The 12895-nt window shown below is 36.0% G+C and overlaps 1 protein-coding gene across 2 annotated transcripts; it reads right to left on the bottom strand.

Moving 5' to 3' along the window:
• Positions 1–2066: 2066 nt before the first annotated feature.
• LOC114280224 (zinc-finger homeodomain protein 2-like) lies at positions 2067–4576 on the bottom strand. 2 transcript variants are annotated; one of them, XM_082921703.1, is made up of 2 exons: positions 3339–4576; positions 2067–2788 (listed from the first exon to the last, which is right to left on the bottom strand). In XM_082921703.1, the coding sequence occupies exons 1-2, from the start codon at positions 4063–4065 to the stop codon at positions 2769–2771; spliced, it is 747 nt and encodes a 248-aa protein (XP_082777829.1). In that variant the 5' UTR covers positions 4066–4576; the 3' UTR covers positions 2067–2768. The 2 variants fall into 2 exon arrangements, with proteins under 2 accessions (XP_082777829.1, XP_082777830.1); XM_082921704.1 differs by lacking the exon at positions 2067–2788 and adding an exon at positions 2920–3060.
• Between the last annotated feature and the right edge of the window lie 8319 nt (positions 4577–12895).

The following is a 12895-nucleotide window of genomic DNA, read 5'->3' as shown; positions in this document are numbered from 1 at the left end:
CAAGAGGGAGCTTGTGATCATTTTTCCAGACAACTTCCTCACTATTCTTCTCTTTCTCCAACATTCGACCTCTTCCCCACTTGCTCCTCTCTCTCTCTCTCTCTCTCTCTCTCTCTCTGGTATGTGAATTTGGCCTAAGAATCTCCTGTTCTCAAATATTCTTGATCCTGTGTCCTAAATCATTCAAAATCATTGGATATATCTTGGGATTTTCAAATATTGAGATTCTCATATAGTCCAATAGTTGTAAGTGATTTGGAACAGAAGGACAAGAATATTTGAGGACGGGAATCCTTGTTCGTGAATTTGATTCAAGCACATATTTTTGCAACTCTATGTGAATTTTATGTGCTCTTTTTCTCCAAAGTACATTTATGGTAGAAGTTTACATATTTAATTATTTATTTGTCCACATATAATCTTATATAAATGTTATATTGGACTCATTTTTAATAAATTTCAATAATAAGCAATTATATGCAAATCACATGTATTGATGAACTAGGCGAGATCTCGATGGGTGGATAGAAGAAAGGCGTGCAAAAGTGATCAGATAAGATTTTAATGATTTAAATAGTAATTGAAATATTATCTGATATAGTTCAATTCACCAAATTAAAATTAAGAGATCATCCCACTTGTCACAAGTTTATATAAATATTTACACGCATAAAAATTTGAATATTGCTCATTGTGCTAGGGTTTATAAAATTTTACAAGTCTATTTTAAAAAATATAAGAACCACATTATTGGCTTTTTGTTTAACGTGATTTTATGCCCATCGAGGAGACTACATTCCTTGTTTATTTGAATTGAAGATTAATTCATTTTTTAGTATAAGCTTTGATTGAGTTTTTAGGGGTCATTGCAAACGACATTAAATTTTGGGGGATAAATCTTATACAAAGTGAGTTTTTAAAAAAATTTGTGGTGCAAGATTGAGTTTAATTGTTTATTTAGAAATTCTATTTTACATATGCTATGTTGTGTAAAAATATATAAAATAGAATTTCTAAATTCTTTTGAGGTATTATGGCCTCTTGATTCCCTCCCTCCAACACATGTATTAATTAATTAAAAAGGCTGCTCTTTTTTTTTTTTTTTACCAGCGAAAAAAAAATTTTATTGGTATAAGAGCAAAGTTCAAGGTACAAAACATTAATAAAGAGAGGCGAGTGCAAAAGTATCACGATCAGCTAAATCATTCCAACTATGTGTCTCTATTTATTCATCCTTTTATATGATCGGAGTATATGATAAAATATCATTTATTTTTATTAATTGCTTAATTATTATCTTCAAACAAGGTAGTTAATTAGTAGGATATCTATGTAAATAGTGATACAAAAGGATAATAAAAAATCGATGATACATAACATTTCTTCATTAATTAAGATCAGACACCATACTCAAAGGAGCAAAACCTAAAATGTGTCAGTTTATTATAATTTATTTCTAAGCAAGTCATTCTAAAGTTTTATATTTAGTTATTAATGGATGTATTGTTTGACTTTCAAACACATAATATTAAAAATAGAGTAAAATACACTGACAGTTCCTCAACTGAAATATCACCCTTATAAATTTCAAAATTACACATTTAAACTTCCCTCATAACTCTAATTTTAGAGTTTTAAAGAGAGTACGAATGATGTAACAAGGAGTAGGACCTACACATAATGTGATTGTGATATGTGTGACTTTTTTTTTTCCTTCTCTTGTCACATCATTAGACTTTTTTTTAAAACTTTAAAATTAGAACTCTTTATCATTATTGTTAAACTTTTAAATTTAAAATATGAGCAGTAATACCTCTTCTGATTTTGAATCTCTAATTGAACTCTAATGATATGATGAAAAAAAAAAAAAATCAAAACACCAGATCATATTGAGGCCAACCCCATTAGAGTTCATTAAAACTTTTTTATTAAAGCGATCAATCATTTTTGTTAAAATATATATCTCATCCAGATGTAAAACTTTGAAGGCCTCAAAGTAATGTCATTTTATAGTTAAGAAAGTTTAAATGTATGATTGTAAAAAATAAACTGATAGTAATCAATAATTAAGAGAATAATTAACCCTTTATAAAAAAATACATCCTCCATAATCTTTACATGTTAAAATAGGAAGAAAAAAAATGACAAAAACCCAAACCATATATATAAACACCATTAATGTGAGCAGCAGAACTCTGTGAAGTGCAGCACTGCAAACTGAGCTGTGCCAAAAAGATCATGCAAAGCTTTGTCTGTTTCCTCTCGACATTCAAAGCTTAAAGTACTACTACGATTACATTTAAAATTTCAAAAAAAAAAAAAAAAAGTGAAATGAAGAAATTCAAAATAAAGGAAGGAAAACAAAAGATTGAAAAACCCAATCGGTGTAGTGTAGCAGACGAGTACACATACACATACTCACCACAGAGAGACAGAGAGAAAAGAGCATTTAATGGAGGACGAGGTATGTATGAGCGTGAACAATGGATGTGAAGCAGTGATGAGTTTATGACTAGTACTCTCATTTTCTGATCCATCCCTCTCCTCTTCTATGCCCATATGTCCACAACTTCAAGCTTTGTATATATGCCTCCATATTTCTAAGCTCAAAGAGTCTCTCCAATGCAGACGAAAATGGAGGTTGAAAAGAAATAAATATGAGAGAGAGAGAGAGAGAGAGAAGATGGAGGAGAGGGTGACAGATGTGAGTGAACCTTGAAAATAAAGCTTTGCATGTCATACACGTCTGAATCGACTTGGAATTGAATTCAATCTCTCTCCTTTTTTCCTTCACGATAAGATCATCATAATATACAAACTTACAATTTACTTAAAACCCATTAATTAAAAAAAAAAAAAAAGTTTAATAGACTACCAAGATATGATGAACTGAACAAAATGGGAAATTAAGATGAGATATGTAAAAAAACTAGGTTTTCAATCTGCATATTACACTAGAGATGTGCTTAAATAAAGAGAAAAAAGAGGGTAGAGTACGATCAGATGTGCCTTAATTAGTTCGAAGAGGGTCGTAGTAGTACACTCATTGATTCAACAACACTACAAAGAGAAACACAAGTTAAATTCATCAATTCAAGATCAAAAAAGCAGAAAAAGACTAATTAAGAACCCTAATAATAAAACTCAGAAAATTTGAAGACACAGTTTGAAATTAATTCTTCTCCCGGTCCACATTTCAATTCACTTGTCACCTCCAATGTCCCACATTAAATTTTCTCCATCTCCTTCTTGATGGTGATGGTGATGGTAATGTTGATGATAAGAACAACACACAGCGATGAGTGAAGTAGGAAGAGAGAGAGATTAGGGTTTTTTACCGAGAGTATGCTTATTGTTGTGCATCCACACCTTGAGAACATGCCTTTTCACACCAGTCTCGGCGCAGAACTGCTGCACCGAAGCCTCATCTTGCTTCTGGATGCGCCACCCCAAGTTCTCCGCCAACACCAGCATCTTATCCTTCTGTTCCTGTGTAAATTTTGTTCTGAACCGCTTTTTCGACCCACCGCCGCTACCACCACCGCCGCTACTGCTTGGATTCGACATATCTTCATCTTCCCGGGAAGTCGATGGCAGCGCTAGAGGCCGTTGATGCGGCGGCGGCGTGACGTGGAGGTACCCGGCCGGGTGGGCGGTGCGATAGTAAGGGGAGAATTGGGGGTGGTGGTGAGGATGATGGAGCTGTTGTTGGTGGTGGAAGCCCTCTCCGTCGCCCTCTTTGCGGTGGAAGTTGCGGTGGCAATTGCAGGCCGCGCATTTTAGGGCGTCTAGGGTTCCTTCATCTCCCGCCGGTAAAAATTCTCCACAACCGTCGACGGCGTGGCCGCCGATCCCCACAGCGTGGTTCTTCAGGCACTCTCTGTACCTGTAGCTCCCGCCGACTTTCCTCACGGCCGCCGCAACCGGAGACAACCCCTCTCCTCCGGCACCACTCATCCCCATTTTCGGCCTCCCGGAGTTTCCCAGCACCGCCTCGTAATTCAACACCGGCGGCACCTGAATCCCGATTTCCTCTTCCTGGTCTTCGTTCTCTTCAAATTCCATTTTCTCTCTCTTTCTCTCTCACTCCTGACAGAGATCTACATCCGCAGCGAGTCCCAGCAGATCGACCACCCACCAACCACCGTCGCCGTCGATATAAGTCTGAATTTTTACATATAAATATATATATATATAATTATATATATTATATATAGAGTTAGAGAGAGAGAGAGAGAGCTCAACGATGTAATATATGAAAGTATAGATATAGTTATATTAAATAAAGATATGATCAAAGTAGGTTGATCAGAAGAAAAGATAAGAGGAAGAGGAGGGTGTGGACATGAATTACCCTTCTGCCAAAAAAAAATAAAAAGATGGGTCTTTACTTCCAAACACTACTCTCTCTCTTGTGCCCTAATTATGTCTCTTTCTTCCGGTTAACTAAGGGTAGGTTTACCGGTTGTAGCCGGTAAACTTTGTTCCCTCTGTAACAGCATCCACTGTTTTCCCCTCAGAGGAGAGAGAGAGAGTGATTGCTTTTTTGGGTGAGGAGAGGGAAAAGTGGAGGGAGTCCGTAATTACTTTGCAGTAAGCATGAGAGAGGAAATATGAAACCTGTGTCTGGACAAATACAGAGTGACGTATCTACAGAAAAAAGGCAACCCATTTTTCTCTTTTTTGTTTTTTTTTCTTACGGCAGAATAAATTTCATGTTTATCTTATTCAATCAAACCGTAGCATGGAAATGGAAATTAAACTGCGATTGAATAAGGGTTACACCAACTATATAAAAAAAATCCTAACATAAGCATATACATATATGGTTTGTTAACAAACTAAAACTTTATGATAAATTTAGATTTATAGCTTTGAGATCAATTCATCATTTTCCAAATTCAGTACTAGTCTCGTAAAATATTTATTATAGTGTTTTTATAATTATTTCATAAGAGGATTATTAATTAAATTCACTATCCCGCTTCCACACGAAACAAAGGTCGTACACCACGAAACAAAGGTCGTACACCATTCATGTGAGATGGAGGACCATGATGTGTGCTCTTCTTAAAATAGCCACAAAAAAAATAAAAAAAATAAAAAACAAAACAAAACAAAACAAAACAAAACAAAAGCACAGTCAAATCTAATTGCCTTCAACTTCGCCTCTATCTAGTTCTTTGTTTTTTTCCCCTCTAATACTTATCACCAATTTGAAATCTCATCCCAAATTAAATATAAGAGTAAAAAAAACCTCAAATTCAACGGAACAGTTTTTTTCTTTTTCCTTTTTGTTAGATTTGTGCAAGGGGAAAGTTATTTTGTGTATCAATTTAACAAGTTTTGTCGGCAATACAAATATTTTTTTATCAGTAAAAAGAACCTTTATTGATGAAAAATAACATATGTTTCATATGAGATTATATCAATAAAGAAGTGAAAGTGCAAAATGTATCAAATTGTCAGCAATCCAAGGATCAATCTTTTAAAAAATGTGTTACATATATTCACAATCTAATCATGTGGTATGTGAAATCACAATCTAATCATGTGGTATGTGAAATGTTTTAATTCATTTGTCAATATGATAGGAAATTTATGTATAAAAATTCTAGTTATGTTTGTTTTATTTTTTAGGCTCTTCCCTCCTTATGGATCAAGAAATATAGTGAATTTTTTTAGTTATACGACATTGTTTATTCAATTATCAATTTATTTGTTTCTCTCTTATTGTTTTTGGTTTGATAGTGATTTTGCCTGAATAACAAATAGTAATTTTTGTTTCTCCCCTAACCATAGGCAATAGTCATGCAATTAATGTGAGTGTGCATGTGTGTTTTTCTTTGTTTTGTTTGACTGCATTTAACAATCTAAGGTCCATCAGCACTGCCACATTAGTTATTATAATATGGTGGTTAATTATAATATGGGTAATGTTATGTTTGCTAAGATGTTTTCTCATTTATAACTGTCATTTAGATTGATAGCAAAATTTTCCATCTCAGTCGAGTAATTATGCTGAAATTTTTATTATATATTTTTATTTTTAAAAGTTCTATTATTAGAAGATAAATCACTAATATTACACATTTTACAATAAAAATTAAAAGGGAATATGGAGGTACTTTTTTTTTTTTTTTGATCAACAAAATGAAGCTTTATTGATGAAATGAGCAAGATACATGCAAGACTTATATCAACAAAGTAGGGAAGTGCACTGAGCATCATAGCTAATCTTAACAATTGTAACTAGGTTAGCACCACAAAGGAAACACAATCATATGTTAATACTTGACTCAAGATTGGTGAGAGACCAATCAAAAGCAACCAAGAAAAGAAAAAAACAAACAACATTATAGCAGCAGGCCACATTACAGCAGCAGAAGCACAACAACATTACAACGACATTCCAAAAACAAACAACACCATTACCCAAAACCAAGAAATAGCTCTGCATCTGGAACCAACTCCCCAGTGTCACAACCACCAACAATCCCCAACAACAGCCAAAATCAAGAGGGCAAAGAGGTTCAAAATCCACCATGCTCTCCTAAGCTTGATAGATTTACACCAGTCAATAAAATCCACCCAAAAAATATCCTACCAGAAAACATTATTAAAAGATTGAAATAAAGAATAGGTCAATGGTAGACCAAAACAAGGCCAAGGCTCAAACACAGTAGATATTGCCACAAATGCTGTTACTAGTCTCCAAACTTAGACATCATGAAAACCCAAAGCTCCAACTAATCCAGGCACAAACTCTTTCTAGCCTAGGCACCTTCTCACCTGATGCAAATTGTGAATCAGATCATTGATAGAATAATCCAAAGAAAAAGCTGACTTAACCCACACTGCAATTTTCACCTTAATGGTTTCACATAAATCTTCAAAAATAGGTTGCACCCCATTAAACCTGGTGAAACCCATTGTAGCCCCCACCAATTTACAAAATAAGACCAAATCAACCAAACATAAGGACAATGAAGTAACACATGATTAGTAGTTTCCTCTACCTCTTTGCAAAAAACACAACAAACATCAACATTGTCATTTAGTATACCAATCCTTCTTAAGAAACTACTAGTATTAATTCTCCCCCTCCAAGCTAACCAACCAAAAAATTGAACTCTTGGTGGTACACCATTCTTCCACGGTGAACTAAAGACCATGCAAGTAGGACCAAAACCCAATTCAAACTAGTGATAGGTAGATGAAACACTAAAAACACCAGAAGGATCTGCATTCCATTTCAAACAATCAGGAAAATTATCTCTGAGCAGTGGGATACTACTGAGATGAACTATCAGTCTACTCAACTCCTCTTCTACCCAAGCAAAAAAGGGTCTTCTAAAGTTAAAAACATAATTCCCAAAAGCATCTCTTCTATTATGGAACATAAACACAGACCCATCTTTGTCATTCGATAGTGAGTAGAGTCTAGGAAGCTCATCTTTAAGGCATACACCACCTGACCAGCAGTCAGACCAAAATCTTGTTGTCCTACCATTACCAATCATAACAACTGCATTGCTCCTAAAAAGGTGAAGAAGCTCCGTCGTAGTAGCGACAATTGTGATTACATCTCCCCAAATCTTGGACATCCTGCTAGCCCTCTCAGTTAGAGGGAACCATTCTCTACCTTACTCAATATACTTCTCACAAATCACATCCTTCCAGGGGAAACAATCTTATGCTCCAAACCTCCACCACCACTCTAGTAAAAGACATACATTCATAACTCTTACTCTCCTAACACTCAGCCCTCCCATACTTTTACTTTTAAAAACATCCTTTTATTTTACCAAATGCACTTTCCTCCTAAGATTTGAGCCACCCCATAAGAAAGCATATTGTATTCTTTCAATCTCTTTTGCTACCATCTCAAGCATTTTGAAGAGTGGGAGATAATAAATAGGCGAGCTAATAAGGGTAGATTTGATCAAGGTCAACCTACTTGCAAAGAACATAAATCTTCTCTTCCAAGAAGTAAGTCTTTGCTTACACTTATTAATTACTAGCTGCCAGGTTCTTCTTCTACTTGGGTTGGCTCCTAATGGTAAACCCAAGTATCTTAAATCCAGATTTTAATGATTACAATTCAATCTTGCTGCAAAATCCTAACCCAGCTCATGAGGAATCCCCACCCCACAAATCACACTCTTATTATAGTTAATCTTTAGACCTAAAGATATTTCAAAGCACCTCAGGATTCTTTTTATGTTAGCTATTTCACCCTATTTAGCTCCATAAAACAAAATGGTATCGTCTACAAATTGTAAGTGAGTAATCCTAAGGCCATTTGTGCCTACAGAGGCCCGTCTGATCAGTCTCAGATGCGTGGCTCTATCCAGCAAAATGTTGAGGGCTTTATCTACAATGTTGAACAGGAATGGTGATAATGGATCTTTTTGTCTTAAACCCCTCTGTGGACAAAATTCTGGGGTTAATGATTCATTTACCAATATTGAAATTCTTGCAGATGCTACACATTCCTTCATCCAACTCACCCATTTGGTCTTAAAACCAAAGTTTGATAGCATAGAAAACAAAAATTCCCAGTTGACTGAGTCATTTGTTTTCTCAAAATCAAGTTTAAGCATAATACCACTCCTTCTAGCCTTCTTCCATCCATCTACTATCTCATTAACAATAAGTATACCATCCAAGATATTTCTACCCCTTATGAATGCTGATTGAGTTTCACTTATGATCCTTAGCATTACTTGTTTCAACATGTTTGATAATACCTTAACGAAAATCTTGTGCAGGGAACCTACTAAGTTGATTGGCCTATATTCACTCAGGCTAGTTGGATTCTCCATTTTTGGAATTAAAGCTATAAAAGAGCTATTTAATCCTCCAACCAACTTAGCATTTCGGGGAAAGTCCCTCATAAAATTCAAAACATCCCCATATACTATATTCCAGCATTTATGAAAAAAAACTCATATTAAAACCATCTGGCCCAGGAGCCTTATTCCCCACACAAGATTTGATAGCACATTTGATTTCCACCTCTGTGAACTCTGCCTCTAAAAAACCTAAGTCATTGACATTCCCAATTGACTTATAAGGGCCATTTAGGAAAGGTTTTATCTTCCAAGACTCAGCAAAATAATTGCTGAAATGGTTTTACACCTTTGTTTTAATAGCTAAAAGATCTTCAATGCTAATCTCATTCACCAGAATTGAGCATTAACCATTCCTATTGCTTCTATAACTTGCCATTGCATGGAAAATGAGGTGTTTCTATCATCCAACGTTGCCCAATTGAGTCTAGACTTTTGAAACCACATCATTTCCACCATTTTATTCTGCTTCCAAGCATCACCCTTCAAAACTCTCATTCTAGCCGGTTTATCTCAAGATAACGCCCTTTCTTCAGCAACTAGAGCAAGGACATGAGCTTCCTCTTCTGTAGCTTTTAGCTTGTTCTATACATTTCCAAACACCTCAATGTTTCACTTTTTTAGGGCAAATTTTAAGGCTTTGAATTGGACTAAACATTTAAACCTTGCCCAACCCATCACTTTTAGTTTAGCCCAAGTTTTCTCTACAAATGATAAGATCTTTGGGTGCAAGGACCAGGCATTAAGGTACTTAAATGGTCTAGGGCCCCAATCTCTCTCATCTTCCATTAGTAAGATAGGGCAATGGTCAGAGATCAATCTTGGTAAACCCTATAGCTTAAAGTTAAAAATCTGTAACCATTCTGGATTTAGTAAAAATCTATCAATCTTGCTCCATCTATCACCCTCAGGTGAGTTACACCATGTGAACTTCCTTCTACACATTGATAGATCAAATACCTCTAACTGCTTAATCATCTCATTGAACTCTTTCATCCCCTTATCCATCTTAGAGCATCATTTTCTTTCAGAAATACACCTAATTTCATTAAAACCAACCCCCAAACACCATGGGTACAAGAACTGTGTTTTGAGCCTCACTAGAGTATTCCACACCCCTTTTCTTCTAGCAGAATCATTTGGCCCATAAACATTCACCACTATGCAGTTAAAATTAAAAAAGATTGTACCTACTAGTAGAAGAAAATTGCGATTGTAGCAATATTCACTTAGCTGAAAAACCTCAGGATTCCAGATACAGAGTAACTCACCGATTGCACCTTCTGAATCAACTGACATAAACTCTACTTTTTCACCAGCCCAAATAAAGTTCACAAGCTCTGCATTGATTCCCTATTTTTTAGTCTCCTACAAAAACACCATGTCAATCTTTCTCTCCTTAAGTACCTTCTTGATTTTTCTTTGTCTTTCAGGCCTACCTAACCTCCTTATATTCTATGATAATAGCTTCATTTATAAAAGAATAGCACTCCTAAACCTCCTAAGATAGCCATTCAACTAACTACTTGCACCATTTCCATGTCCTTTGTTTCTAACTCAATAAGTTTGCTCACAACCTCTTCCTCTTTATCTTCAAAGTTCAACCCAGGAGCTCTCTTCATCTATAAAGTTGCTTAAGCCTCATTGAGCAACAACGTACCTCGACTGGATTCACTTGCCATTGAGAGTGAAACTGCAGACCAAGCTCCAGACCTCCTTTCTTGCTCCAAATTTTTCTTCTCACACCTTTACTCTTCTGTTTCTTGCAAGCTTTCATTTTTTGAAATGGAGATCGAGAACTTTCCCCAAACTTTTCAAAATTCACTCCACTACCTTTTCCTGTTTAGACCTGGTCTTGAGCTAAAACCCTACTAAGAGATTGACTATTATTCTCAATAATAATTTGATTACTTATTTCCTGAGCTAGACTAACATTATTTCCCCACCTTAGGCCTTATTTAGCACCACTTCTAGGTTTAATCCAGGCCCATTGCAATCATATGACACCCCATAATGTTGTTTATTTTTTCCACCAAAGAAACACTCTGTCATCTATTCATATTTTCCATGCCATCTAATACTACATGCACCATATATTTCTCCATTGCAGCCATGTCAACAGCTCTCTGTCTTCCAACCTCCACGTCGGTATCTATATCACCACCCTGGACAACCTATAAACTACCCAGTTCTATATTGAGATCATCATCTTCATTGTTTGAACTCTGGTTGTCTCTTTTCCCATGTTGAGGATGATAATTGCACTGCTTCATTACTACCTTAGAGATAACAATCTACTCCTCACAAATCTTCGCTAGGCACAATGTATCTTTGCTAAGGCTGTTCATGGCTCAGATCGGCTCGGTTTAGCCGTTCATCGTCACCCGAACCACCAACCTCAGTTTGAAAAAAACATTATCTGATGTCGATTGAATCATTGTTCGAAACTGTTTATGTCATAACCTAAATCCGCTCCTACAGGTTTAGCGACGTAACCGGCCAGTAATCCTTGGATTACTAAAGGCATCTGAACAGATTATCACGTAATACAGGGCTGCAGAAACAAATATAGAAACATGCATAGTCCATAGAGCTGTATAGACATACATGGAACAGAAATTTAAAACTATATATATATATATAGACATTACATATATAACGTCATAGACATCTATCTAACCTTGTCATATACACAAAATAGAGCAAAAGAACTGGTGACCAAATAACAAAAGTCGCAACTTATGACATTGTTTACAAAACTCGACCTTTGAACTCTTTCTGGAACCTCCTCGGGAGGCACATTGGTTGGCCGACAAAACAGAGATTCTAGGTCCACAACTCTGAGCCTCGTCACGCGCCTAGTCACCTACATACATTTAATAAATAGTGAACGAAAGCCTAGTGAATAATAATAGAGTAAAGATTTTAATAAATGATGTTCAATTTCGTATCATATCAATCAGAGATAAGCATAATCATACCAAACAGAGTCATGTTCATATACATCTTCAAATCATGTGTGGTACTTCCCTTAGCATTAACATATCTCTTTGGTTAAGCATATCAAGTTTTATAAAGGAATCTCCGGTACTGGGTAACATATCTCATATATGGGCCACGGTATTATTTCCCCGGGCGAGGGCCTCATGACCATAAGCCATGGTATTATGTCCCTAGGCGAGGGTCTCTGCTAAGGATACCACAAATTCACTTCAAAATAGGGATCATCATTCATGGAATCACAAACTAGCCTGTTGTATCATTCAAAGACAATTCATATCATATCATATAATATCATAATGTTTAGAGTGTATTTCATATCAAACATAGCTTTACTAAGTTCTTACTCACAGATAGTTGCACAGATAGCTTAATAGCAACCAATGGATCAATAGCTCACGACGCGTGACCTACAGAACCATAACAGATACATATATTGAAATACACGCTCGGATCGCACTTAACTTATTTCATTTCATTCTTCATGTGTTTCTAAGTCTTATCCTCATTATTATGTCTTAATCTTGGCCTAGGAATACCTGAGATACAATGAGGATGTTAAAATGCACTTGAAAATACTTAGGCAAATATGCTAAAAACAAGGACCTCGCTCGAGCGCAACTTTCTTCACTCAAGCGGACGTCCAAACATGTGAGTAGTCGCTCAAGCGCAACTTCCTTCACTCGAACGGTCTGTAAACTTTGCAAAAGTATTGGTTGCTTAATTTTTGCACTCGATGTACACTCAACGGTCGCTCGAGCGTGTGATTGAGGTCTTCACTCGAGTGAAACTCTTGTCACTCGAGCGATTTGTAAAAATGGTAAACTTCTAGGAGCATGCATTTTATGTTCGAGCCAACTTTTGGTTGCTCGAGCGGGGGTGCAAAACACAGAGTGGTTGCTCGAGCGCAGGTTCTGTTGCTTGAGCGTAGAAGCAGAATTTTGAATTTCTAGATTTGCTTTTAAGCTTCAAACTCAACCCCAAAGCTGCAAATCAAGTTTTTTTGGGCCAAAACTTAAGGAAACTTGTGTAAACTTAGA

The sequence above is a fragment of the Camellia sinensis genome, chromosome 3 (assembly GCF_055761805.1).
Source record: "Camellia sinensis isolate YWXY chromosome 3, ASM5576180v1, whole genome shotgun sequence".
NCBI classification, from domain to species: domain Eukaryota; kingdom Viridiplantae; phylum Streptophyta; class Magnoliopsida; order Ericales; family Theaceae; genus Camellia; species Camellia sinensis.
Note: the sequence above shows the minus strand (reverse complement) of the source record. Positions and strands in the feature narration are given on the sequence as shown.

Coding starts and splice junctions, on each gene's coding strand:
- LOC114280224 (XM_082921703.1), bottom strand. CDS start 4,065: ATGGAATTTGAAGAGAACGAAGACCAGGAAGAGGAAATCGGGATTCAG. Junction 2,789..3,338: donor CAACAATAAGCATACTCTCG/GTAAAAAACCCT, acceptor CTTATCGTGAAG/GAAAAAAGGAGAGAGATTGA.